Source organism: Setaria viridis, chromosome 7, assembly GCF_005286985.2.
Source record: "Setaria viridis chromosome 7, Setaria_viridis_v4.0, whole genome shotgun sequence".
NCBI lineage: Eukaryota > Viridiplantae > Streptophyta > Magnoliopsida > Poales > Poaceae > Setaria > Setaria viridis.
In genome coordinates this window covers 15,016,192-15,039,398 of record NC_048269.2, presented here as the reverse complement: position 1 = coordinate 15,039,398, position 23,207 = coordinate 15,016,192, and the positions used below count along the sequence as shown (strand labels likewise).

The following is a 23,207-nucleotide window of genomic DNA, read 5'->3' as shown; positions in this document are numbered from 1 at the left end:
CCTTGAAGAATATATATAATTTTTTAGACAAACAACATTACAAGAAGTACATACTTTTGCTGTACAACTTCAAGTAAGCATGTTTCCATCTCTTTTCTTTTTCGAACTAGCAGTTAAAAATAAGACTAACTATGCATATATGTACAGCTTCCACTGAATACTCCTTATTATCATGGTTGATTGAAACGCGGTCTATATCCTGGACTCTTTGAGGAGACCAAGAGATCAATACACCAACCTCATAGTCATGCTTAACAAAGCATGGGCTCGCTTCCGTCAACATCGGCCAGGTGAATTCAAGGAGGAACTTGATATCAAGCCTGAATTCCCGGTATGCATTGAATTTACACATATTGTATCACTTCCTTCAACACAACAAATATTTTATAACATCTTTTGCCATATATACAGTGTTTGAGATAGGATCCGGGAAATAATTTATGCGGATACTACGAATGTGAGTTCATCCATGGCTTTGTAGGTCCCAGGCATGTGACCGACCACGAACTTAGAGTACGTAGACAAAATTCTTAACAATATATTAGTTCTAATTGTGCAGATCCATTGATCTAATATAATAACCTTTGTTAATGACAAAGATGATGCACATGAAGGAAGCACTCCTCGAGACAGAAAAAATCAGGGTAATTCAAGAACAACTTTGTGGATTCTTTCTGGATGAGGTAGTAATCCATCGGGAGAGTTCCATAATGATGGATCAAATCTGTATCACCGTTAGGACTCAGGTTCAGAATAGTTGGTCCAAAATGTTGAACTTGAAAAGTTGATACAATGTAATATTATTCATATATGTGTATGCACAAGATGTCTATATATAATATTATCTCAAATATAATATTATAAATCAAATCAACTTTACATATATTAGCGTATACATAAAGTAAACAAATATGAAATATTAATATAGAATAAAGAAATAGAAAAGAAAATGAGAAAAGAAACAAAAAAAGATAAATTGACCTCGACCACTCGTGACGTGACAGCTAATTTAGTACCGGTTATATGACCCGGTACTAAAGGACCCCTTTAGTACTAACATAACAAACCAGTTGCACAACCGATCCTAAAGGGGGATTTGGATCCGGTACTAAATACAGATTCACCATCAGTATGGTCTTTGTTATGGTCGGCATTGAGTTTTAGAGGAGACGCACGGAGTAGTCAGCTGGCACGGCAGGTTGGTTTGCCAGCAATTTGGATTAGCATTGGATTGATTCAGTTTGTTAGCAGGTTGTTTTGATGGTTTGGTTGATGTAATCCAAGGCTATTTATATGAAGCCCCACGATGGAATAAACAAGCCTGATTATAATAATCTAATCTTCCATCTTCGGGCGTGTTCGCTTCAGCTTATAAGCCGGCTGAAAAGCTGAAACGGCTGATTTGTTGTGAGAGAAAAATACTGTTTGGTGGCTGATAAGCCGGCTAAATAAGCTGAAGCAAACAGAGCGTTCGTCTCTCTATTCTCTCCCGTTGTTTTGTTTTTTAGAAAAAGGATTAGTCTCTTCCCTCTGTGATTTCTCCCGCGTCGATGGTCAACCTATAACCAATATCCCGTCGATTTAAGATCTCTTCAAGAAATTGAGCCTACGCAATCCAATTTGTTGAGGCTAGTCACCAACGTAAACTGTAGTTTATCACTTTATCTGGGCTCATCATAAAGGTGTGTACAGGATAACCCTTTTAAATTAATTAGATTTCACTTTGACATGTAAATCGTACTTGCAACAGATCTTTACAGTAATCGGGCTCTGCTAGCTATTTCCACGTTGTGTTGGGATTGGATAGTCGTGTGCGTAGTGCGTACTCCTAGTTAACGCTTCGATTAAACTAGGGCCATTTTGGCACCACTCAAAAGCATTTTCCCTGCTTGAACACCGTTGCTCTACATGAAAAACTCAATGGCATCAGTATACTGATGTTAAGAGAGATCAACCTAATATTATGTTTGAAAAGGTCTCTTTTCTTTCTTAAGTATCGGTAAAGTGTGAATTTCATCTTTATGTATCAATTAAAAATATGAGGGATGAAAGTCACATTTTTTACTAAAGTGAAAACACACTTTTTTTATGTAAAAGCTTTGTGTTGATTTTTTTAAGGGAAAAACTTTGTTTTGATTGTAAATCTGGCCTGTGACTGAAATCATGGACCGAGGAAGGCCCATAGGATGCTGGTGGGCCACTAAGATATTGGAAGGTGATTTTTGCTACTGGGCTGAGTGGCCAGATCCAACACTGTCCATAAACTCCTGAGTTTTGTTCGATCATAGAAAGATTTCCTATCTATCTATCTTCCGGTAGATCTATAACCCAATAACTTGTCCACGATGACCTTAACTATCTTAACATTTTTGGTGAATTATCTCAATATTTTTTACACAAAAAATTGATAAATGTCAAAAAATGTGGAGCCAAAAAATGTTGGTGAATGCAAAAAAAATAGTGCATATAAAAAATTGTTGAGTAATAATATTGGTGGGTGTAAAAAATGTTAAATAAAAATATTGGTACATATACAAAAATGTTGACTAATGTCAAGAAATGTTGGTAACAATTCAACCAGACTTTTTTTAGATATTGATGAGTGTCAAACAAATGTTAATGAATGTTAAAAAAATATTGTAATTTAATATGGACTTTAAAGATGAGTTTCTTATCTACTTTCCGGCACAAAGAAGCCCCAGTAGAAAGTGTCTAACCTTTAGCCTACTGTGACCACTTTCTGCACTCCAATTCATGTAAACTTCTATACGTTTGCTCGACTTTAATCTCCTTCCCAATCACGCCTAAACATGACAGTCTCTCAAGGTGTTCTGAAGCCTAGAAAGAGCTAAGAGATGGAAAATATTATGATGAACCTACACCCAGATGAGCTGCAGCCTAGAAAATGGACCGAAAGATATGTTGTATTTATTCCATTCATTTCATTTCATGTAGTACGTTTGTTTATTGAATGGGTTATTGCTTTCATGGCCAAATAGTACCTCTTTGCCTTATTTTTTTTACTTCTTTTAACAAGTGAAAGTTTGCAATAGTTTTAAAATGAGTACTTTATTGTTTCGCACATTATTCTCTTTATGCTTTTGTTTCATTTATATTTTTTTGGGTATACTCCTTTTTAAGGTATTTTAAACGGATATTTGTTGATATGTAGTTTTTTATTAGTTTAAATTGCTTTTGATGTAGTCTCATTGTGCCGATAAAATAACCTAGTGGGAGAGCTTCGAGAGATGACGGAGCCCAATTAATTAAGCAGTGTGGAGGGACTTGGCGGCCTTGGTCTGCTTGAGGAGAGAGAGAGAGAGGCAAGCTGTTGCGGATTGAGGTTGAAGGACAATGGATCGTTCGGGTTTGAATCCAACTCTTGAAGTACGTCCAATTTTACTTTTCAAAAAAAATTACGTCCAATTTTTAATTAAAAATCAATCGTAATCACCGAACTTCTAGCACCGGTACGTATTACAAAATACAAATCCATCACTTCATTATAATTACTTTAACCAATAATTCATACTGTAAATATTGATAAAGCGCAACAAACAAAAATTACAGTATTGTGGAACTATATTTGGAGAAAAATATACTCGTACGTTTTTCAAATGGCTAATCTCAATTGTGCAACTAGGCCTTCATGGTCGATGTTTAGAAATGCTTACTCCAACAAATTAATCCAAAATGTTACTATCTATGACCAGATCTATCTTCAAATATTTATTCTTCACTCTACTATCCCCGACATTTTGTCATCCTCACCGACAAATATTTTCTTACTCTATCCTCCTCTTATATATTATTTCTTGCATTTATAATTATGGCCAAGCAGATCAAAACGAAACAATCATATCTCCACCAATAAAGATATTGTCAATTAATCAGATACTATATTAATACACTTGTACTGAACCCAAACATGGTTTTGAAATTCTTTCCAGCATCCACACAGGCACATGCTTCACACCTTCACACCTACCAAGGCTCCCAACCTGCAACCTCTCAAGATCTGCTCCCTATCTGAATTGTAAATTTCATCCAAAGGCTTCAGATCACATCAAGAGAGAAAAAAAAACACTAGCATATCCATGGGTAACAAAATGTAAAAGTTCTATCAGCAGTAAAATCTTTTCCTACTCAATTTATTTACTGCCATGGCCCTGTAGAGTACAACGCTGTACGCCACCGGAATTTACAGCAAGGCTTACGTGGCGCGCCGTGGTGGCTGCAAACCCCACCCAAACCGCTGAGCATTAATTAATTTAATAATAGAAAAAAAATAAAAGCCAGTGGGTTCTCCCCTCGCAGCGCGGCGCAGACAATGGCGAAGCCGGCGCCCGCGGAGGAGGACGCGGCGGCGCTACGGAGGCGGCTGCGGCGTTCCCTGGCGGCCGTCGCTGCGGGTGGGGCCGCCGCGGACGTGTACGACGAGGCCGCCGCGGCGCTCGAGGCGCTGAGGGAGGCGGAGCTCGGGACCGGCGGGAGGAAGGGCGGCGGCGGCGGCGGGGAGGGGAGGCGGCCCGCTGCGGAGGGGGAGGAGGAGAAGGACGCCGTACAGGTGCCGACGCAGTTCCTGTGCCCGATCTCGTCCAGGATCATGAGCGACCCTGTCATCGTCTCGTCTGGGCAGGTGAGGAACCGCCAGCGCTTCTTTACTGGCTTTGGATTGTGTTCTTGGTTAATTCTGCTGCGCCATTGCTGTGGAACACGAACTACTGTCCGCCATTGTTTTCTTGGTTGCTTCTTTCGTTTCTTGGCTGCTGGCTGCTGCTGTAGTCGATTTTTGCTACTGATCCGGTCATTGTAATCGATTCTTGGGCAGAATTGTATGGTATTTTTGGTTCATACGAATCCATCAAAATTGGAGCAAAGTGTCGGCAGTTTCCGTTTCTGGGGATTTTCGTGTGGTTTGCCCTGTGCCGAATTCATGATGTACTTTTCCCGCGTGGGAGTACATGAAACATGAACATTACTGCTCTTATCAATACAAAGATAAGTACGTTTCGCCATCAGGGTTTCCAATAGTACGTTCGTGTACTGTCTGCTAATCTCTGAGGTTACAATAAATTGACAGTTTAAGGCTAAGACTTAATGCATGATCAGCTGTGGCTCTGCTTTGGTTTGGGTAAACAGTTATCTGTCGGGAATATCTAAATTTAGCAACTGCAAATGTCATATCTGGTACATTTTGGTATTGGTTACTTGTATATTTACAAATATGCATCTTCGTCCCTATAGCAAAATGGGTAGTATTAGCTAGTATTTCATAGATGCTGAGAGTGCAGATCTGCTTGGATTTGGGGTGATTTCCATTTCTGCGATTTAAAGTCCAATTTCAAATTAGTTTCCTCTCGTGTATAAGTTGTACTTCATGTTAATTTCATTCAATACTTGTAAATCTGTGATGAGCAAATGCTGGAATTATTTGGGTTTCTTCGTCATGAAGCTTGCGAATTGAATGGTTGCTGTACACAATCTTTGTTTCCTTGTGTTACTTGTTTGGTACTTACTAATTTCTCCGTTAACTGTGTAGTATAGTTTCTGTACTTCAAAAGCAAGTAAAGATCACAATTTTTAAAAATCTTAAATTTACATAAATAGACATGCTTCTCACAATTGCTACTAGCCCACGAAGACCATACTTCTTTAACTTTGGATGTACTGACTATTTATAGTACCACAGTTTTGTCAGTATATTTTTATGAATTTGTTGCTAGAAAAGTACTTAATTTGAAGTCATGTGTGTCTATATATCTTCCCGTATAATGTATTTGTAATAATAGATGTTCGAGGTTTGAAAATGTTTGACCAGACGAGGGGTTTCTATCTTGAAACTCTTCATAATGCTTGGATGTGCGGTTAACTCTATATTCAAAATTTGTAACAAAATGCCATACATCCACAGGTTGATGTTATACTATGTGATGCTTGGATGTAATTCAGGTTTTTGCTTTGTGTTTTGCATGATAGCCTTCTATTGTTCACATCACATTCATCTGACAATTCAACATGTTGGATTTCATGCTTGTACTATTTGCTATATAGTGTATAACTTTCAAGTTATTGAAACTTTGCGACTTTTCAGCTGAATCATTGTATCAACATCCAACTACTCACGTAGTATCAATTGCTATGTGGTTGTAGTTTTAGATGATGAAATTTCCAAGCAATTGAAAATTAGCAAAGCTGGATTATTATTAGCCTAGGTGTTGATAATATTATGTTTCTTTCCATGCAGACCTATGATCGTCGATGCATTGAGGAGTGGTTTAGTGCAGGAAACCAATTGTGCCCGCAGACTCAGCAAGCTCTTCTGGACACAACTCTCATTCCTAATCACCTTGTTCGAAGCATGATATTACAGTGGTGCACAGAGAACAGATTTAATCTGCCACCAGCTGAGAACCAAGAGGAAAGCAATGCTACCAACAGTGACCAGAAAACATTTGATGAGATATTCAAAAAAATCACTTCCTCACCAAAAAGTAGTGAAATGAGGCAAGCAATCAAGTATCTTCGACTGGCTACAAAGCAGAACAGCGATTTCAGAGCTGTGTTAGGAGAGAGGCCGGATTCCATCTCACGAATGATCTTTGCTCGATCCACTCCAGGATTGCAAAACGATCCACAAGTTCTGGAGGACATGGTGACCATAATTCTCAATTTTTCACTTCATGATAGTAACAAGAAGGTTATTGGAGATGACCCAGAAGCAATCCCGTTTCTGATATGGGCATTAAAATCAGGAGACATGGGGAGCCGTGGCAACTCTGCAGCTGCCATCTTCACTCTGTCAGCACTCGACTCCAACAAGGAGAAAATCGGGGAGCTAGGGGCAATTGGGCCTCTGGTTGATCTTCTCGACAATGGCAACATCATAGCAAAGAAAGATGCAGCATCAGCAATTTTCAACCTGTGTCTGCTCCATGAGAACAAGTCAAGAGCTACAAAAAATGGGATCGTGGATGTGGCAATGAGAGCCATCGATGATCAGTTACTTGTCGATGGGTCCCTGGCTATACTGGCTTTGCTATCGAGCAACCACGAGGTGGTGGAGATGATCACCGAGTTTGATGGCACCGCTTGCATGCTCCGTGCAATAAGGGAGAGTGAGTGCAGCCGCAGCAAGGAGAACGCGGTGGTGGTTCTCTTTGCGATCTGCATGTTCAACCGGATGAAGCTGAAGGAGGTCGAGGTGGATGAGAAGATAAACGGCTCGCTAGCTTTGCTCGCGCAGGGTGGAACCTCAAGGGCGAGGAGGAAAGCTGTAGGGATCCTTGAGAAGATGAAGAGGAACATGCACAACAGGCATTTGTCCTGCTAGGAACCCGACAACAAAAGTGCCGTTGAAGGAACAAAGACGGTCTTCATTTGGCGTATAGATATCATAATACATAAGTATAGTAGCTATTTTCCCTTTTCCGTGTACAGGCATGCTGAGGATGCAGAGCTAGTTGTAAAGGTTTTCTGTTGTTGAAACTGTCGGCTCTTGGTCATTTTGAACATTAAAGCCGTAGCATATGCTCAAATTTTTGCTTAAATTGTAGTTGCTCTTTTTATATATACTAGTTAGATATTTGTATCTTTTATTTGTATTTCAAATCTGATACTTTGAAGATGTATTGGCCATTGGTGAGAAAAATATGGACTCCGCGTGCTTCCATTGTTCAGATCCATCCCCTATCGTTCTTCTCGATTTGGCTTCCATCGAATCTTGATTTGAACTTTATAATTAAAGGAGGTGCAGGAGGATGCGACAGCACCAAGATTCTTTCGGCGACAAACTTGTCTCGGAACATGCGTCAGGTAGCTTTCGGACAATTTGACCGACACCAGCATGCTCGTTTGGACGCGCTCAAGACTCAGAAAAGCTGCACCATCAACTACAATTGTCAACGCTTGGAACTATGAAGGTGTCAAGGACACATCTAGCCCCTTAGATTGCGGGATTCATTTTTCACCACTCATGGGGTCTCTACTGATTTGTGCGTAATTTCTGCGACCCAAAAGGGACTCCAATCTTTCTCTTTTACTTTTTTGACCAAGCACGTCAACCATGTTGTGTTGCAAAATTACGCATTGTGAATTGGGATACAGCATCATGGCATGCGGGCCCATGTCCTCCAAACGGTAAATAAAGATTAAAGAACAAAAGAGAAAGACACTCATTTTGTCGCACGGCATGCACGTTTAGCAAGGATTACGAGGCCGAAAAAATGATGTGATTGTCTACTTTTGAAGATTAAAGCGGCAGCAAATTTGCCAGATCATGCGGTAATGCGCTCACACTAAAGAAATAAAGCAGCAGTAAATCAAGCCTAATGAGATGTATCACATGACAGCCACTTTGCCTCTAATTACAAATGGCATAGAAAGGTGCTGTCAGATGAGATGGGAACAAACTCTAACATAGTTTCCTCTTCTGCTATATAAATCCACAAGTAGCAGCCAAGTTGGCCTAAGACAAATTCGATAGGATAGCCAGATAGTGAACACAAATGGGAATTTTTCAATGGAACATGCGAGCAAAAGCTTCATCCAAAAATGGTCCGAAACCAAATAAACTAAGGTTAAACCCCTACCACCGTATTGGATGGGTTCCACAGTAACAAGCAATTTTTCCATACCCGACCAGTGCCAACCAGCATAAAAAGTAATATGTTCAACACAGGGCTCAATGATGAGGGTTTACTATCTAGTAAGCATCCAAAGAAAAATGACAGAATCAACATATTGCAGGACCTGACATCTGTAAAGTCCCCCAGCAACAATGGGCATAAAATGCAGGGAAAAAACTCAGTAGTTCAACACCTATGAGCATTCAATTGCTCCACACAGGAGCCTGCCAACTTGGTGCTATCTCAAGTATTTTTAGCAATGCATCACCGATCGCACGATTTCCTTTGATGCTCTTCATTTCCATTGATATATATTGTCTTCATTACCTTGTCCAGTGCTGACGCTGACTTCAGCTTCAGATCACAACAAACGATATTTACTCAGGAACCATGTCATTCTACTCATTTGTGACAGCATCATCACCATCAGAGGATAAAGCAGTATTTCCTTCACTGGCACCAACCAATGGAAGGTTACTCTTGTTATCTTCCTGATTGACAGCATCCACAGGCAAACTGCCATTGGAATTATCCTGACTTTCTAGCTTGGATGCATCGACCATATCACATGCTTCACCATTCGTGGTGACATCATCACCACTCTGAGCATTAGAAGAGTTCTCTTGAACAGAAGCCTCAGTGCTATCCCCTTGAGTATCCGGTGCTGGGGGAATAGGACCAACGAATTCCCCATCTACATTACTCGAGTCCACGTCCATCTGATCCTCATTGATTTGCTTGCTTCCTGCAGGTACCTCATCAGGAACACTGTTCGTCTGTTCTTTCCCCTCTTCAACATTACGTCTCCTTTCATTTTCTTCCTCGTCAGCACGATTCTGTGCTGCAGCCTCCTCTCGAGCACGATTTTCTGCTTCTATTGCCTCCTGTTTCCTAAGTTGAATCTTGTGCTCCTCAAGCTGTTCTTGCATTCTATGGTAAATAGACACCAAATCACCATAACGGCTTTGGAGTGTCCGTTCTAATGCTTTCTGTTTATCCACTTCTTCAGTCAAATTTCTAACACGGTAGGAAGCTGCCAACTGTTCCTGTTTCTGGAGCTCTTGGAAGCATTCAAGTTCTGTTGCAGCAGTATCCATCTGTTTGAATGTATCTTGGACCTGCGACCACAGTTTCCCAGCCCGTACCTAAAGATTCAAACAGGGAATCCAAGTATCAGCATTGAGAGGACATTACATATGTGCACAATTTTATATCAATAAAAGTTGTAAAACAAACCCAGTATCAGGTGAAAAGCGGAACGCCCATATTTTGGGAGTATGTAAACTGATATGCCAGAAGTACAGCACATAACTTAGCATTGGCATATGACACACTGCCTAAAAGAAGGTTTGCAGTAAGTATGGACACACTCCAATGCAAATGATGCATGACCTCAGCTTACCTGGTACCCTTGTGTCAGAAGTTTGATCTTCTGCTCAAGACGAGAAGCCTTCTTAGCTTCATCATCCATTCTCTTCTTCACAATTTCAAACTCATTTTGCAAAGCGGATATCTTATCAGCATTTCCAGCAACACTGGCAAGACCATAGCTGTTGTTTGCAGGAAAATACATAAGGTCCTCTTGGCATGCATCATGAGCTTTCACAAAATCATCAAACGATTCACTTTCATGCCCCATGGCCACACGAAGATATTGAATCTCCTCTTCAACCAACGAACTAGCCTGCAAACAAAAGAAATATAGCCATATGAATACCTTTCTCGTCATTGCATGATACAACACTATTCACAGGATAGTAATCATTAAAAGAAACAAAAATATAAACAAACTAGATGTAATCAATTTAAGCAATTAAGTGTTATCTGTGGCATGTGAAGGTAAAGTACATAACATAGTAATACCAACCAAAACATCTTTATTCTCTTCCAGATGATAAAAGTTTTAGATCCGAACTGCATAATGCCACTCTGGAAAACCTCTCTAATTCACATAATTAATTTCCAGCTATTAAGTGCCTCTTCCACCAGGAGATATAATTTCTCAAGGAAACTTTGGCCTTTAAGTGAAAGGATGAAAGGTAAAAGAATTTTCTCCACAAACATTGTGCGTGAAGAGCACGCATGCCAGATGGCCTTAGATCGTTGGCAACATTTCCATCTTCTCTATGTCCACAAACAGTATTGGATCGTCTACAGGAATCAAAGGAAATCTAGCTTTTTCGTGTGACACTACACCTACATGCCTGCTATACAATTTGCATATTGATAAAATACTAATAGAAGTCCAATGAAGACATTAAGAACTTTCACGGGGTGACTCATTTTGTTCCAACTATCCCTATGGCTCAAAAAATTATCCCGAGACTAAAGATCATCCTTTAATATTAGCCCAGACCAAGCCATGCCAAGGTAAAAATAAACAGAATATTATAGTATTCAATCATTCCCTTTTATTCATCACCTCTATGTTCGTTGTACCCAACACTCTGATAAAGATCGAAATATTAATTATTTAAAACCACATTCTTCTTTGAATCCTGAAGCCACATGCCCATAATATAACATTCCTACTACACACACACTAACACAACTACCAGCACAAAAATTCATGTCATTTTCCCGCCACCCAGTCTCCAGAAAAATATCCATTAATCAGTACTATAAATATAGAGAACCTAGACAATCAGGACTAAAATTGTAAACATGATTCATATCTGCTACTCCATTATATCCTGTCTCATCAAGATAATCAGCAAGGGACAGCGAACAAATTTAATACATCAGGTCTACTGTCAATAACAAGGTACAGTAAGGGAAAATAGCAATAAGATCATTGTCACATTACATTACAATGTAAGAAAAGTAAATGTACCTCTTTTAATTCGTACTCGTCAAAATCCTCAATTTCAGGAACCGCCGCCGCATTTGCCTGCCGCTTGTTCCCTTTCTTTTTCTCTTTCTGAGTTTTATCATCAAGGGGGTATTTAGTATTATCATGCTCAAGGAGCCTAAGAAGTTCCTCATGTATCAGATCATCAGCCTGTTCAAGTGATGTTGGAGGCACAAAGGTACTTCTGCTTCTGCTTTCACCACCTTTAATCAGAGACTGCCGGAGAACCTCTACTGAAGCAGCAGGTGGCCTAGGCAAACTTCTCTGCAACACTTTGGATCTCTTTCTGAGCAACGCCTCCTGCCTTGCTTGTTCCTCGGCCCTCTCTCGTGCTAACCTGTCTGACATGTCCTCTTCAATTCTCTCTTCAGCCTCTTCCTTTTCATCCTCAGTGATAGGTGGCATAACTATCTGGTACTCATTCTTAGGCTGTGGAATAGAAGCAAAACCAGATCGCAGGCTCTTTCTCAGTTCAGCTTGTCTACGAAGCTCAAGCTTAGCACTGTCCTGCAGTTCCACCTCTTCATTTATGCGAAGCTCGTCTCGAAAGGGCGTAGCTTTTGGAGTTAAACCAAAGGAATTCCCATCTCTGGAGGGTGTCATGCCAATCCGTGGGGTGGCACCAGGACCGGGGCTTGCCAATGCCAAGGGTGTCGCCATGGGGTTTGGAGTCTGTATCTCCTTCTTACGTGGTGTAACACCAGAAAAATCTGATGGATGAAGATCTGGGTTATCCCCTCCTAAAAGAGGTGTTTGTGACTCCCTTAGACGTGCAAGATTTTCTGCCTCCATCATAATAGCATCACCCTTACCAGCTGGAGTTCTCTGTGGAGTTCGCAATGGAGTCATACCAAGCCTTGGAGTCTGGGAATAGCTGGATAGCAAGGCTCTCGTGGCAGTACTTCCTTCGCCAAGCTCCTCAGCTAGAGCAGGATCACCAGCACTACCCATCTTTGCTATCTCCTCTAACTCATGATCAGAAATTTGTGGTGGTGGAAGCATTAGTTTGGACCTCTTTGTGACAGCTTCAGGGTCATTGAGTTTATTGGCTTGCATTATTGCAGCTGGGGCATCTTGCCGCTGCAGAATCTTGTTCCTGGCAATGTCTTGCTTTCTCAATTGTGCCTCTATATCCACTCTCCGCTTCCCTTCAAGCTCCTCAATAGTAGTTGGAAATTGCACGTGCTCAGGTGGCTTGTCCTCACCAACCGTATCATAAAAGCCTGGAGGTGGTCTCTTTTCAAACGCGATCTCAGCATTATAGTCAATACCCTTCCTCTTTCTCTTCCTCTGCCGTGTATCAATGCCAGCAGCCTTCAGCTCTCTCCTTTTTTGCAGTGAAGCAAGCCGCCTAGCCTCTTCAAGTTGCTTCTCTCTTGCTTTTCGTTTAGCCTTTTTGCCCCTGGTGTTAGCTAATCTAGCCCTTGCCTCGGAAAGCATCTCCTTTTCATCTTCATCCATATCGACAGGATCAGGACGAGCAGGTTTTGACTCGGGATTTGGATCAATCTCACCAGGTCGCAATTTCCTTGGGTCATCGTTAGGTTCATAATTCTCATCTTTTGCACAGGCAGCATCAAGCAGTTTCTCATAACGCTCAAGGCACTGAGATGGTGTCCGGCCAACAATAGGTGCAATTGTCCTCCATTGTGTAGGCATGAGTTTAGCAAGATGGAGCAGCTTCTCATCCTCTTCTCTTGTCCATTCAGTCTGTAGTCAACAAAAGACGTAGTTAAAGTTGACGAAAATGGAAGAATCATTGTCATTGTGGCATGGCAAAGCAAGTAAGCAAACAAAAGAAATAAATAGCATGGCATGATTGGGGATAGCTAAAATAGCTGTATTCATTGATTGTAGCAGTAAACCTTGTGCACTAAAGTGATTTTAGGCTCTGTGTTTTTCAGTTTTAACCAGAAGATATTGAATACAGCAAGAATTAGATAAGAAAAATTCACTAGTTTCCAATAGAAGTTCCCATATATGCATTTGCAATGAAGTTCATGATTCCAAAATGATACATACCCAATAGTAGTTCAGTTGAAGTTAGGTGCTTAGGTGCATATCCAACAAAAAATGCGCTTGTGCCTACTATGACAGTTGAGTTATAATGTGGTCTAGAACTAGAAATTATTCTCAAAAGTAATCAATGGAGACAGGGGTAGACATTTTCTGTGTCAATGTAATAATTCAAGAGTTAACACCATCACATCTTGGAAGTTCTGGAAGCTCCTCTAACATTTGCAATAGTTAGTGCATTTTCAAAAAAAAATGTGACGTGAGCTTACTCGCATCTGCAATATCAAACGTAACCATTCTTTACAGTAACATCGGCAGGCAATCATGAACTGTGTTCGTCCATCCTAAAAGTAATGCCTGCTAGCTAAACCTACAAACGCCCATACGAGCAAAAATCGTTGGGTTCGCTAGAGATGCAAGGCAGCAGGGAGGGGGCTACTGCAGGTGGCGGGGCTGGAAGTTGGTTCGTACCTTCTTGATGGATGGGTCGAGCCACTCGTACCATCGCGCCTTGCACTGCTTGGCGGACTTGCGGACGAGCAGCGACGAGATGCGCGCCCACTGGTTCTTGCCGTACTTCATGACGGCCGCCTTGAGGATCTCGTCCTCCGTGTTCTTCCACACGCCGCCCTTTATCATGATCCTCATCTTGTCCGCCTCCTTCCCTCAGCCTCCTCCCCGGGTTCTTCTCCTCCGTAGAGGGCAGAGTGGTGGTCTCCGGCTTCCGCCGCGGTAGTCCCCCGGCCGGGGCCGCTCCGGCGAGGCGAGCCGACCCCCGCCTGGGTTCTAGGGTTCCGCCGAGGCGGCGGCGGTGGCGGAGATTAGGGGGAGGCGTCGCGCGCGCACGCGGTTTCGGTCGGAGGGGCTCCGCGTGGTTGAGAGTTACGGCGGGCGGGACGGCGTGGGTGGTGCGGCGTAGGCGGCGGCGGCGGCGGGGTGGGATGAGCGGAGGGGAGAAGATGGGCGGAGAGAGAGGAGGAGCGGAGCGGGAGGGAGCGAAACGATGCCTGCTCGGATCGGTTCTGGATTTGGGCTTAGAGAGGCTGTGCTCGGCGGTCGTGGGCCTCGTGGCGGTTTGTTCGTCGTATGGCCCAGCCGCCGCGCCCAACAGAACGGCAGTGTCGCAGGAATAAGGAATCACGAGTTGCGGATAAGTGTGAAAAATTTGAGGTATAGATTTTTAAAGACCAACGAGAGGAGTCGTTTCATTTGAAGTGGACAAACAAAAAAACCATAACAGAGAACCCTTACAAGAACAAAGCTGTGAGAGTCATGGATGTAGGAGAGTAGTACAACTGCAATTGAGTATCCAAATTAGCAGAGTTGGACGAAAAGCCTTGTCTAAGAACAGGAAGTTTTTAAGCCCCTTCTACCAGAAAGCATATGCTTCTAAGACTACTTATGGAACATATTCTGTCAGATTTTATTCTGGCCTCCAAAATATATGAAGAGCTTCTCAATGGTGCTTTCCAACTGGGCCACTTTTATGTATATTTTGATATGTCTTGTGTACATTATCTTTGAATGCAAGTAAGGTCTTCTGTAAACAGTGATTCACCAGAACTCGTGGAAATGATTAGAGATAACTCCTATTTCTAGTTTGGTGTTTGTTATTTCACTATTTTGATAGTGAAGTTGACTGTTGGGATTGGTATAAGAACCGTCAACAACACCCTCACACTTAGCTCTTTGCTCATCTTCAAGTAAAGGTTGAAGGACTAAGGTGGACATCTCCTCAACTGGTGTGATGCATGCATATAAGTTATTCCAAGCCTTACCTTTACCTATGAACTTCGAAGTGCTTACCACGCCATCTTGAGTAGTTGAGGAATGGAACGGATTACACCACAACAAATATCACCTTTTGTGACAAATACATCATGACATTAGACCTATTCGTCATTATGGCATTCGGTTTTATGACGTTGTATACGAGGCTACAACTTAGTGACAAAAATGAGGTGTTCGTCACTAAGACCGACTAGCATCATAAAGTAGTCCAATGCCAAATCGTAACGAACTTCATTTTTGTCATTAAGGCCAATAGTTGAACGTCACAAAATTTCCAAAAGAAAAGGACAGGGTTAAGGTGGATCCCGCTGCCACTCGGATAAGTGGGTCCTACTGTCAACATGGGTCCCGCATGCCATATTTTTTCTGCTCTTTTTTCGGCCCGGCCACCCTTTTGTTCAAGAATTTTTTATTTTTATATATTTTTTTACGATTTTGCAGAAATAAATAGTGGAACGAAAAATTTGTAGAAATGGACTATGCCGCCGGTTGAAACAACGGTAATGGTGCTACCGCCAGTTGAAACGGCGGTTGGAAGTCCGGATTGCGATGGAGCAGCCTGGTTTAGCCTGGTTTATTTGTGTGTCAAGCTATAGCCAATTGAAACGGCTATAGCCGTTTGAACCTGTTATAACTCTATTTTTTTATTAGCTATCTTTCATATAATTTTGTATGATATTTTTAAAAATAAAATATGCAGTTTCATTTGTCACTTTTGATTGCAATATGTAACTAAACTAAGCTTAATCTACTATACCAACTAACTAAAATTTATCTGTATCCAATATGTACACCTAGATTTGATCTAATGCTACACCAATACAAATCATAGCTACTACTACATCTACTAACTGCGAGTTCAAAACTTACCTGAACCGAAGCGCAGATCCGGCAGAGCTTCACTTCAAACTTCCCTCCTCCCCTCCCTCCCTCTCCTCTCCTCTCCTTCCTTCTTGCCCCGAATGAACCAGGGAGCTAGGCGCCGGCCGTATTTCAAGTTTTGTAGGTGGGGCAAGTTATCACCGGCCGATTCGGCGGAAAGATCCCACTTCCGCCGTTTGAATCGGCGGTAGGAGATTCCGCTGTTTGAACTAGCGAAAAGATCCTGCTCCTGTCGTTTGAACTGGCAAAAGGAGATCCCACCGTTTGACGCAGCGACAGCATCCGGGGCTCACAACCTCCCGCCATTTCAACGACGGTAAGAGGTTCTGCCGCCCCATGGGTCCTGACGTGGCGCCCTGTTTTCCGTTGACGTCGAGTTTTTTTGTTATCGCCGTGTCAACCGGTGGTTTCATCCGGCTACAACCAATTAATTCGGCAGTAGGCATCTAATTCTTTAAAAAATCTGCAAATTTTTCCCTCGAATTTTTATTTGTGCAAAATCGTAAAATAAAAAAATATAAAAATTCAACGCGTGCTGTGCATGCCAATAAATACCGAACACTACTGAGCCGCATGGGGTCACGCTGTAGGCTGTACGGCGCGAGCGCGACACCGCGCGATAGGTTTTTCTAAAAAAATAGAAAATAAACAAGAAAAACAAACCCACACGGCCCATCAGGCCCATCTCCAAAACCCTCACCCTTCCCTCGGAGTCTGGAACAAAGCGGCAGCCGCGTTGCGGTGAAACCCATTCATGGCGGACATCGCGGGCATCATCTACACATCCAGGGCAATAGATTTTGGTGGGATTCAAAGGATTATCGCATACCCCGCCAATCACCATGAGCGTTCCGCTCTCCTGGCGTTGTGTAAGTACTCTCTACTGGGCGAGGAGTCAGCGGATCCGGTAATTTGCGTTAAGTACGATTTCTTTTTGTCGGCGCTGCACGCGGATCGGACGCAGTTGGGGGTCTTGTAGATTTGATTTGAGTTTTTGAAATCTTCGGATTGGCGTTTAGGCGAGGGAGGCGGATCGGACGCCGTGTTCTTTTTTTTTTTTGTAGATTGGCGTTGAGAGTTTTTGAATCGGCGGCATCTTCTGATAAAAACGCGATTCCAATTGATATCTTCCGTTTGTTTTAAACATTTTGCAGATAATGCTCTGAGCTTGAGGGGTGATCTCACTGTTCCCCAAGAGGCTGAGCATCAAGTTCCCCTTCAATCCCTTGTGTCGCGTTTGCAAAGAAAATACCGCCGCTCACACTTGGTTTGTCTATCAACCATTCGTTCTAAATATTTTGTGATTGTGATTCAATTTTAATTTTTAGTGCACTTATCACTTTCTCAGGGCCTTGGTGGTGGTGACGTGATAACCAGAATTGAAATGAATAATTGCATAACAGCATTGTCACGGGCGATTAATGTTTCTGTTGATTTCACAAAGTAAGTTTTGCCTGTTAGTTTTCGATGTGTTATGAATAGGGGTTGTGGTTTGACGTCATTTGGTGGATGTGTTGCAGATCTGATGGTATCACAAGCAATACTGTAAATCTTGAGGTATTTGAACATCTGAAAGTCAGTTTACATCATGGCAGGATTGTTGATCATGAGGTATTCTTTTATGTTTGTTTGCAATTGTTGTTTCTCGAGTTCAGAATATTAATTACTGTATTTAGATAGTGTTCTATTTGAAATTCCTCTAGATTTTTAATTCAGTACAGCAAGCTTTAATGCTAGCTACCTCTTACACTGAGCCATTTTGTTTTTTAGAATGAAGTAGTTGCCAATGCTATTGGAGTAGGACCTCATGAAGTTTTCAGGGCAGCAGATCCTGATGCACCTATTCAGATTATTAATGAAGGTACCAAACTTTGATTGATATGTTTACTAATGTGTTAATCTATTCAATTAGGTGCGTTACAACTTAAGTATGTACTTTCTTTTTAACGCGCAGATCAAGAAGTAGTGAATTTGCCGGAAGTAGTGGAGTTCTTGCAGGGCACAGGTTTAACCGATTTCGGGTACATGTTTACACTACAATCTAGCTTGCATATTTATATTATTTTTAGTATTAATTAATTTTCGTGTGGGTTTTTTTTCCAACACTGCAGGTTACAACAATTGATTGAATCTGCCCAGGATGAGCAAGTGTTTGTTCTATTCTGGAATAGATCATTTCATACAATGATTAAGGTTCATAATCTTCAATATTGTCTTTTGAGAACTTCAACAAACTTTGCTGTTCTTTTTTTAGTATTTCACTTGCTTTTCGATGCAGCACGATGGCAATTTGTATGCTCTACACAACTATATGGATAACATATCTACAAACATTGTATGGAGAGAGTTCAATGTATGTTGTAGATGTTTTTTTTTTCATGCTTGTCTGTTACATTGAGAGGTGACCCCTCCCTGTCCTCATCCTCTGCTCCCTAATGCCAACAGTTACAAGGTGAAGGGCAATTCTTTACCAGCAATTTTGTGCTAGTTTCTGCTGCTGTGCTACAAGCTGAAGCTGTTGTAGAAGCTGCTGAAGGAGGAGTGCCTCCGCAAATGTTGCCAGGCCCTGACCAGTCAGGGTCAAGTTCACCTCTCAAAGCCCACCAATGCAATAGGCGAAGTTGTCAGCATGTCTATTTGTCTGAAGTGAACTTGAATCGCCATAAGCAAATTCATTCTAAAGATCCAAAAGTTACAATTGTGTGTACGCTTCTAATGTGCTTCTTCCTGCTCTCATATTCTTCTGTATGATTTCTGTCTGAATTTTGTCAACTCAGTTGACCTGTTTGCTGCTGTATGTTTTATAGATTGGATTCAATAAAGATGAAATTGGTAAATTCTGGGATAAGGTAAGCTATTTGTAACATTTTTTTTCTATAGCTTACTTGGGTCCATAAGAAACACACAAACTTCTGTACTTAAAATCGTTTGCTATCCTTTTCAGTTGAATAATAAGGATGCTTGCATTATTACTTCGATTATGGACATGAGAATTCAGGTAATTATTGTACTAAATTTATCTCTACAAGTATTGGGATAAGAATTTTAAATTAGTATAGAATTGAAAAACTTTCAGGATATCCATGGTGATCTACTCTGCGAGCTTATTGAGCAGACTGCTCCAGAAGACATATTCTATGGCATAGCAAATAAATTGAAGGTATATTTTTTAACTAGCTCCCTTTATTCGATTGCACACATTTAGGTCCCTTTCATCTTTTATTTATTTTTGCTCGCAGGATACCCTTGCTGGTAAGGAAAAAATATCATCGAGTGAGCTTTTTGCTCTTCTTGATGAAGGCAGTGAGAGAACTGCCTTCTCAACTGATATTCGCCATTTGCCCAAGAAGGTGCTATCTTGTGAGATGGGTGTTCTTGCTTTTAAAGAAACCAGCAATGTCATTGCTTGCTGGTGTTTCTTTCTTGAAAAAAGATTGGTAGGTTTAATCTTCTGTTGAGCAAAGGCCGTGATGTAACTTAAACTTATTTATCTGACTTTGAATTGAAATTTAATGCAGATTGATGATTGGTCTAATTATATGGATGCTGAATCCACAAAATTCGCTAACCTTCTTTTGGATGGTGATAAAGACTCAAGATTTCACATATGCCCCAATCCAGGTTGTGAGTTAAGATTCTTCTCACAAGTAAATTACAATAGACATATGCAAACTCATATAGAAGATCCAAATGGGAAGGTTTGTATGTTCTCTGTTCTTATCGTCCTTAATGCTCCATTCACAGTTATCTTATGTCTATTTTTTTAACTCATTGCTAATTCTCTGTAGGATTTTGTTGAGAAAAGGACTCAAATTGGTGAATATTTCGATAAGGTGAGCCCATTTGTAATGAAAAGTTTCTTACAGCTTACGTAATTCTTTGTTTCAATTAATCCCTTAACTTTGGATTTATTTGTTTTCTATACAGCTTATTACATCTGATTCGGCTGGACCTGTGTTGTCACTTGATCAAGTGAACATCAAGGTAATTGCTTTTCCCATCTGCACAAAAGTTTATCGAGGCAATAATCTGTGCTAAACTGAAATGCAAACCCTCAGCCATTCAAGTGGAAGACTGTTAAAAAGTTATTGAAGAAGGAGCAAAAACCTTTGGTTGCTGGAAAGCTGTTGGTATGCTTTTTCATGTAAATTGTATTCTTTTATATTTATGTTGTCTTTTGCGAAATGTGTGTATTTGTGTGTATATATTTGTCTTTTGCGAAATGTGTGTATCTGTGTGTATATATTTACTTTGTTTTTTCTATAGGATGCCATCAATACAAAGAAAACAACAGCAGATGAACTATTTGCAGCGCTAGATAAAGCCAGTGAGGGAACATTGTTTACCAATGATGTACTTAGTTGTGAAGACAGCAAAATCTTTAAGGAGTGCATACCTACACCAATAAATGCTACTGCAGCTGTTAGTTATTTCTTGGAAAAAAACTTGGTATGTCATTGGAAAGTGAAAGAATTGTTGTGCCTTTATATACATGCTTCCACTTCATTTGATTGACCTTGAATTGTTACAGATTGAGAGATGGTTTAAATCCAATGCTACCAATAAAATTGATTTGCTAGGGCAAACTGCGGGCCAACAGCATAAGCAAAGGTTATAAACTTTGACATGTTTTATGTTTTTAATATGCTAGTGAACCCTAAATGTAGCTATATTCTGGGACTAAGTGTGCCAGGGGATTTTTAAGCTACTTTCTGATATGGAGGTTGTTAATGGTCAATTCATCATCTTAAAAGAAGCTTTAGACACACTGACGGCTAACAGTGCTTCAGAAGATTTCAAGAAATTTTTTGAATGAGTTCTGAAGTATAACTTCTACAGTGCTGATCTGAAGAGTTATCCTCTATATTTTGATGAATTTCAGCATGATATTCTGAAGATTCCAGATCCAGAATTCAATTAGGATGACTTTGTCAGCTTTGAAAAATATATTGCTTTACATTTTGCCTTTATGTCTCCGTTTAGCAGATCAAACTTGCTGATGCACCTTTACAAGGTATATGAATCTGCTCCCTGTGTTCCACCTGCAGACTATGAGCCGTTGAATGCTCTATTTTCTAGAGGACTGGAGGTCTATGCCTGCAGTTTACTTTTATTGGATGCAGTCTATTTTAATGGAGTTAATGCTTCTGTGTACACTCAGACTTAAGTTCTCCCGTTACTTTGGCACGCATGATATGGACCATAGAAAGGTACCGTTATCTGGATAAAGTTTGCTTTTGACTAGTGATCATCTTTGTTTGCTTATAAGTTAATGCAATCTATTTTATCTGCAGCTTGGTTCAAACCAGATGGTGCTCGATATGTTGATTACTGATCTGGTTCTTGGACAAGCGCTTGCTCCTTATTTAACTTACTTGATATTCTTTGTTGTTAAAGTTACTAAAAGTTAGACCATTTTTTCGTCTTATCATATGTTGATTGATTATTTATGGCTTATTAAAAAATTCTCTCTTTCAGAGTATTTTGAGCCTTTCATACGTTCGAAGCATATGAGTATGTTCCACTCATTTTACCTTTACCTTTACACTTATTTGCTTTTCATTAACCTTGTGCATCCAACACCCTAACGAGTATACATATAATGCAGTGGTGAGGTATTTTTGTGCGTCGAGGATGACAAGGATGATTCATCAGAGGAAAGCTCTGATGATTCAAGTGATGATGACTGAATTCATGTTTAGAAGTGTTTCTCTTAAGTCATTGATATAGCCATGTTTAGAAGTGTTTTTCTTAGAGTCATCAGTTATTTTGATGTAAAATATTACTCCGTGCATTGCATGGAGCCTCCCCTCTATCGTGGTTTTTGTTAATGGAAGTTTACATGAATAAAAATTATGTATATAAAAAAATATGGAGTCTGTATGGTGATATTAATATTATACCCCTTTTGCTCTATAATGGTCAAGTCTGGTACTTTTGAGTTCATTTAAGTTGCAAATCTTATTAGTTGATAGCAGGCAGTGGAGAAAAGCTCAGTGAGACGATGCTGAATTCATGTTTAGAAGTGCTTCTCTATTTTCTGTCACTGGAAGTTTACCTTAAAAAAATTATGTAAATACAAATTGCCCTATGGAGTTTGCGTGGCGAGATCCATTCGAAGTATGATTTTTTTCCCCCTCCGCTGTGTGATTTAAGGGCTCATTTGGGAGGGCTTATATATGCCAACTCTGGCTTCACCTATTTTACTCATTTGGAAGGACTTATATATACAACTCTAGCTTCACTTGTTTTGCGCAAACCGAGGTACTAGTGTGAACCGTTTCATAATTCTAAAAATAATTTACAATTCTAAAAATAATTTAGAAGTTGGGTGAAGTCATTTTCTTTACTTCGCTGGTGAAGCTTTTCGGGGAGAAATCCTCCCAAACAGCCTTCTACAGCTCATTGCGAGCTAGACAAAAGCATTCGGAGGCTGGCTAGCCTAGCGGTAATGACATGATGTGGGTAGGGGGGAAGAAACTCAAGTTATCTTCGACTCAAAGTTAACTCCTCCTTTTTTGGTACAAATTAACTCCTCTATTTTTAAACAAAACGCATCAAACTATGTTCTCGAGCAATGGAATTAGGATCCACTAATTCTAGACATTATCACAGGCTGACTTGTTTTTTGATGAATTTTTCAATATGACAACGCACCACACGTATGTGCTCCTAACACACGTCTAGAATCACTAAGATTTAACTGCGGGCACCCATCACATCCCTGCTCCAGAATTGGACGTGTGTCGCGACGAGAGCGACGGGAGGACGTGGAGGGCGCGCGGCGCCTGCTTGGGCTAGGTGGTGGTGGTGGTGTCGGGCGGTGGGGTGGGTGTGTTGACGCGCGAGGTCGGGCCGGGTGGGCGAGCGGTGCGGTCGACTTTTTTTTATTTTCGCCCTTTTCACGAAAAAATTTCACAAATAGACCCCTGGTGAAACCAATTCCAAAAATGGACCCTTAGCTTGGCGCCAGGATGGTTGGCGCCAAGCTATAACGTCTTGGCGCCAGCCTCCATGGCGCCAAGGTCCCCGCACCGCCC

General features: G+C 40.9%; 3 protein-coding genes across 6 annotated transcripts; 2 read left to right on the top strand and 1 right to left on the bottom strand.

The window, feature by feature from the left end:
• The first annotated feature begins 4,296 nt into the window (after nucleotides 1–4,296).
• LOC117862916 (U-box domain-containing protein 9) lies at nucleotides 4,297–7,679 on the top strand. Its single transcript, XM_034746469.2, has 2 exons — nucleotides 4,297–4,639; nucleotides 6,248–7,679. The coding sequence occupies exons 1-2, from the start codon at nucleotides 4,331–4,333 to the stop codon at nucleotides 7,331–7,333; spliced, it is 1,395 nt and encodes a 464-aa protein (XP_034602360.1). The 5' UTR covers nucleotides 4,297–4,330; the 3' UTR covers nucleotides 7,334–7,679.
• Nucleotides 7,680–8,574: 895 nt separating this feature from the next.
• On the bottom strand, nucleotides 8,575–14,494 carry LOC117862914 (cell division cycle 5-like protein). Its single transcript, XM_034746468.2, has 4 exons — nucleotides 13,966–14,494; nucleotides 11,461–13,188; nucleotides 10,030–10,311; nucleotides 8,575–9,772 (listed from the first exon to the last, which is right to left on the bottom strand). The coding sequence occupies exons 1-4, from the start codon at nucleotides 14,140–14,142 to the stop codon at nucleotides 9,026–9,028; spliced, it is 2,934 nt and encodes a 977-aa protein (XP_034602359.1). The 5' UTR covers nucleotides 14,143–14,494; the 3' UTR covers nucleotides 8,575–9,025.
• Nucleotides 14,495–16,848: 2,354 nt separating this feature from the next.
• LOC117865213 (uncharacterized) lies at nucleotides 16,849–22,113 on the top strand. Of its 4 annotated transcripts, none has more exons than XM_034749362.2 (22): nucleotides 16,849–17,036; nucleotides 17,322–17,434; nucleotides 17,516–17,610; nucleotides 17,688–17,778; nucleotides 17,938–18,028; nucleotides 18,122–18,188; nucleotides 18,279–18,360; nucleotides 18,446–18,520; nucleotides 18,613–18,867; nucleotides 18,975–19,016; nucleotides 19,112–19,165; nucleotides 19,244–19,327; nucleotides 19,407–19,604; nucleotides 19,686–19,865; nucleotides 19,956–20,000; nucleotides 20,095–20,151; nucleotides 20,226–20,297; nucleotides 20,434–20,616; nucleotides 20,699–20,778; nucleotides 21,216–21,377; nucleotides 21,646–21,681; nucleotides 21,776–22,113. In XM_034749362.2, the coding sequence occupies exons 1-20, from the start codon at nucleotides 16,922–16,924 to the stop codon at nucleotides 21,220–21,222; spliced, it is 1,986 nt and encodes a 661-aa protein (XP_034605253.1). In that variant the 5' UTR covers nucleotides 16,849–16,921; the 3' UTR covers nucleotides 21,223–21,377; nucleotides 21,646–21,681; nucleotides 21,776–22,113. The 4 variants fall into 4 exon arrangements, with proteins under 4 accessions (XP_034605253.1, XP_034605252.1, XP_034605254.1 ...); XM_034749361.2 differs by having other exon boundaries at nucleotides 21,462–21,681; XM_034749363.2 differs by lacking the exon at nucleotides 20,699–20,778 and having other exon boundaries at nucleotides 21,462–21,681.
• Nucleotides 22,114–23,207: the final 1,094 nt, after the last annotated feature.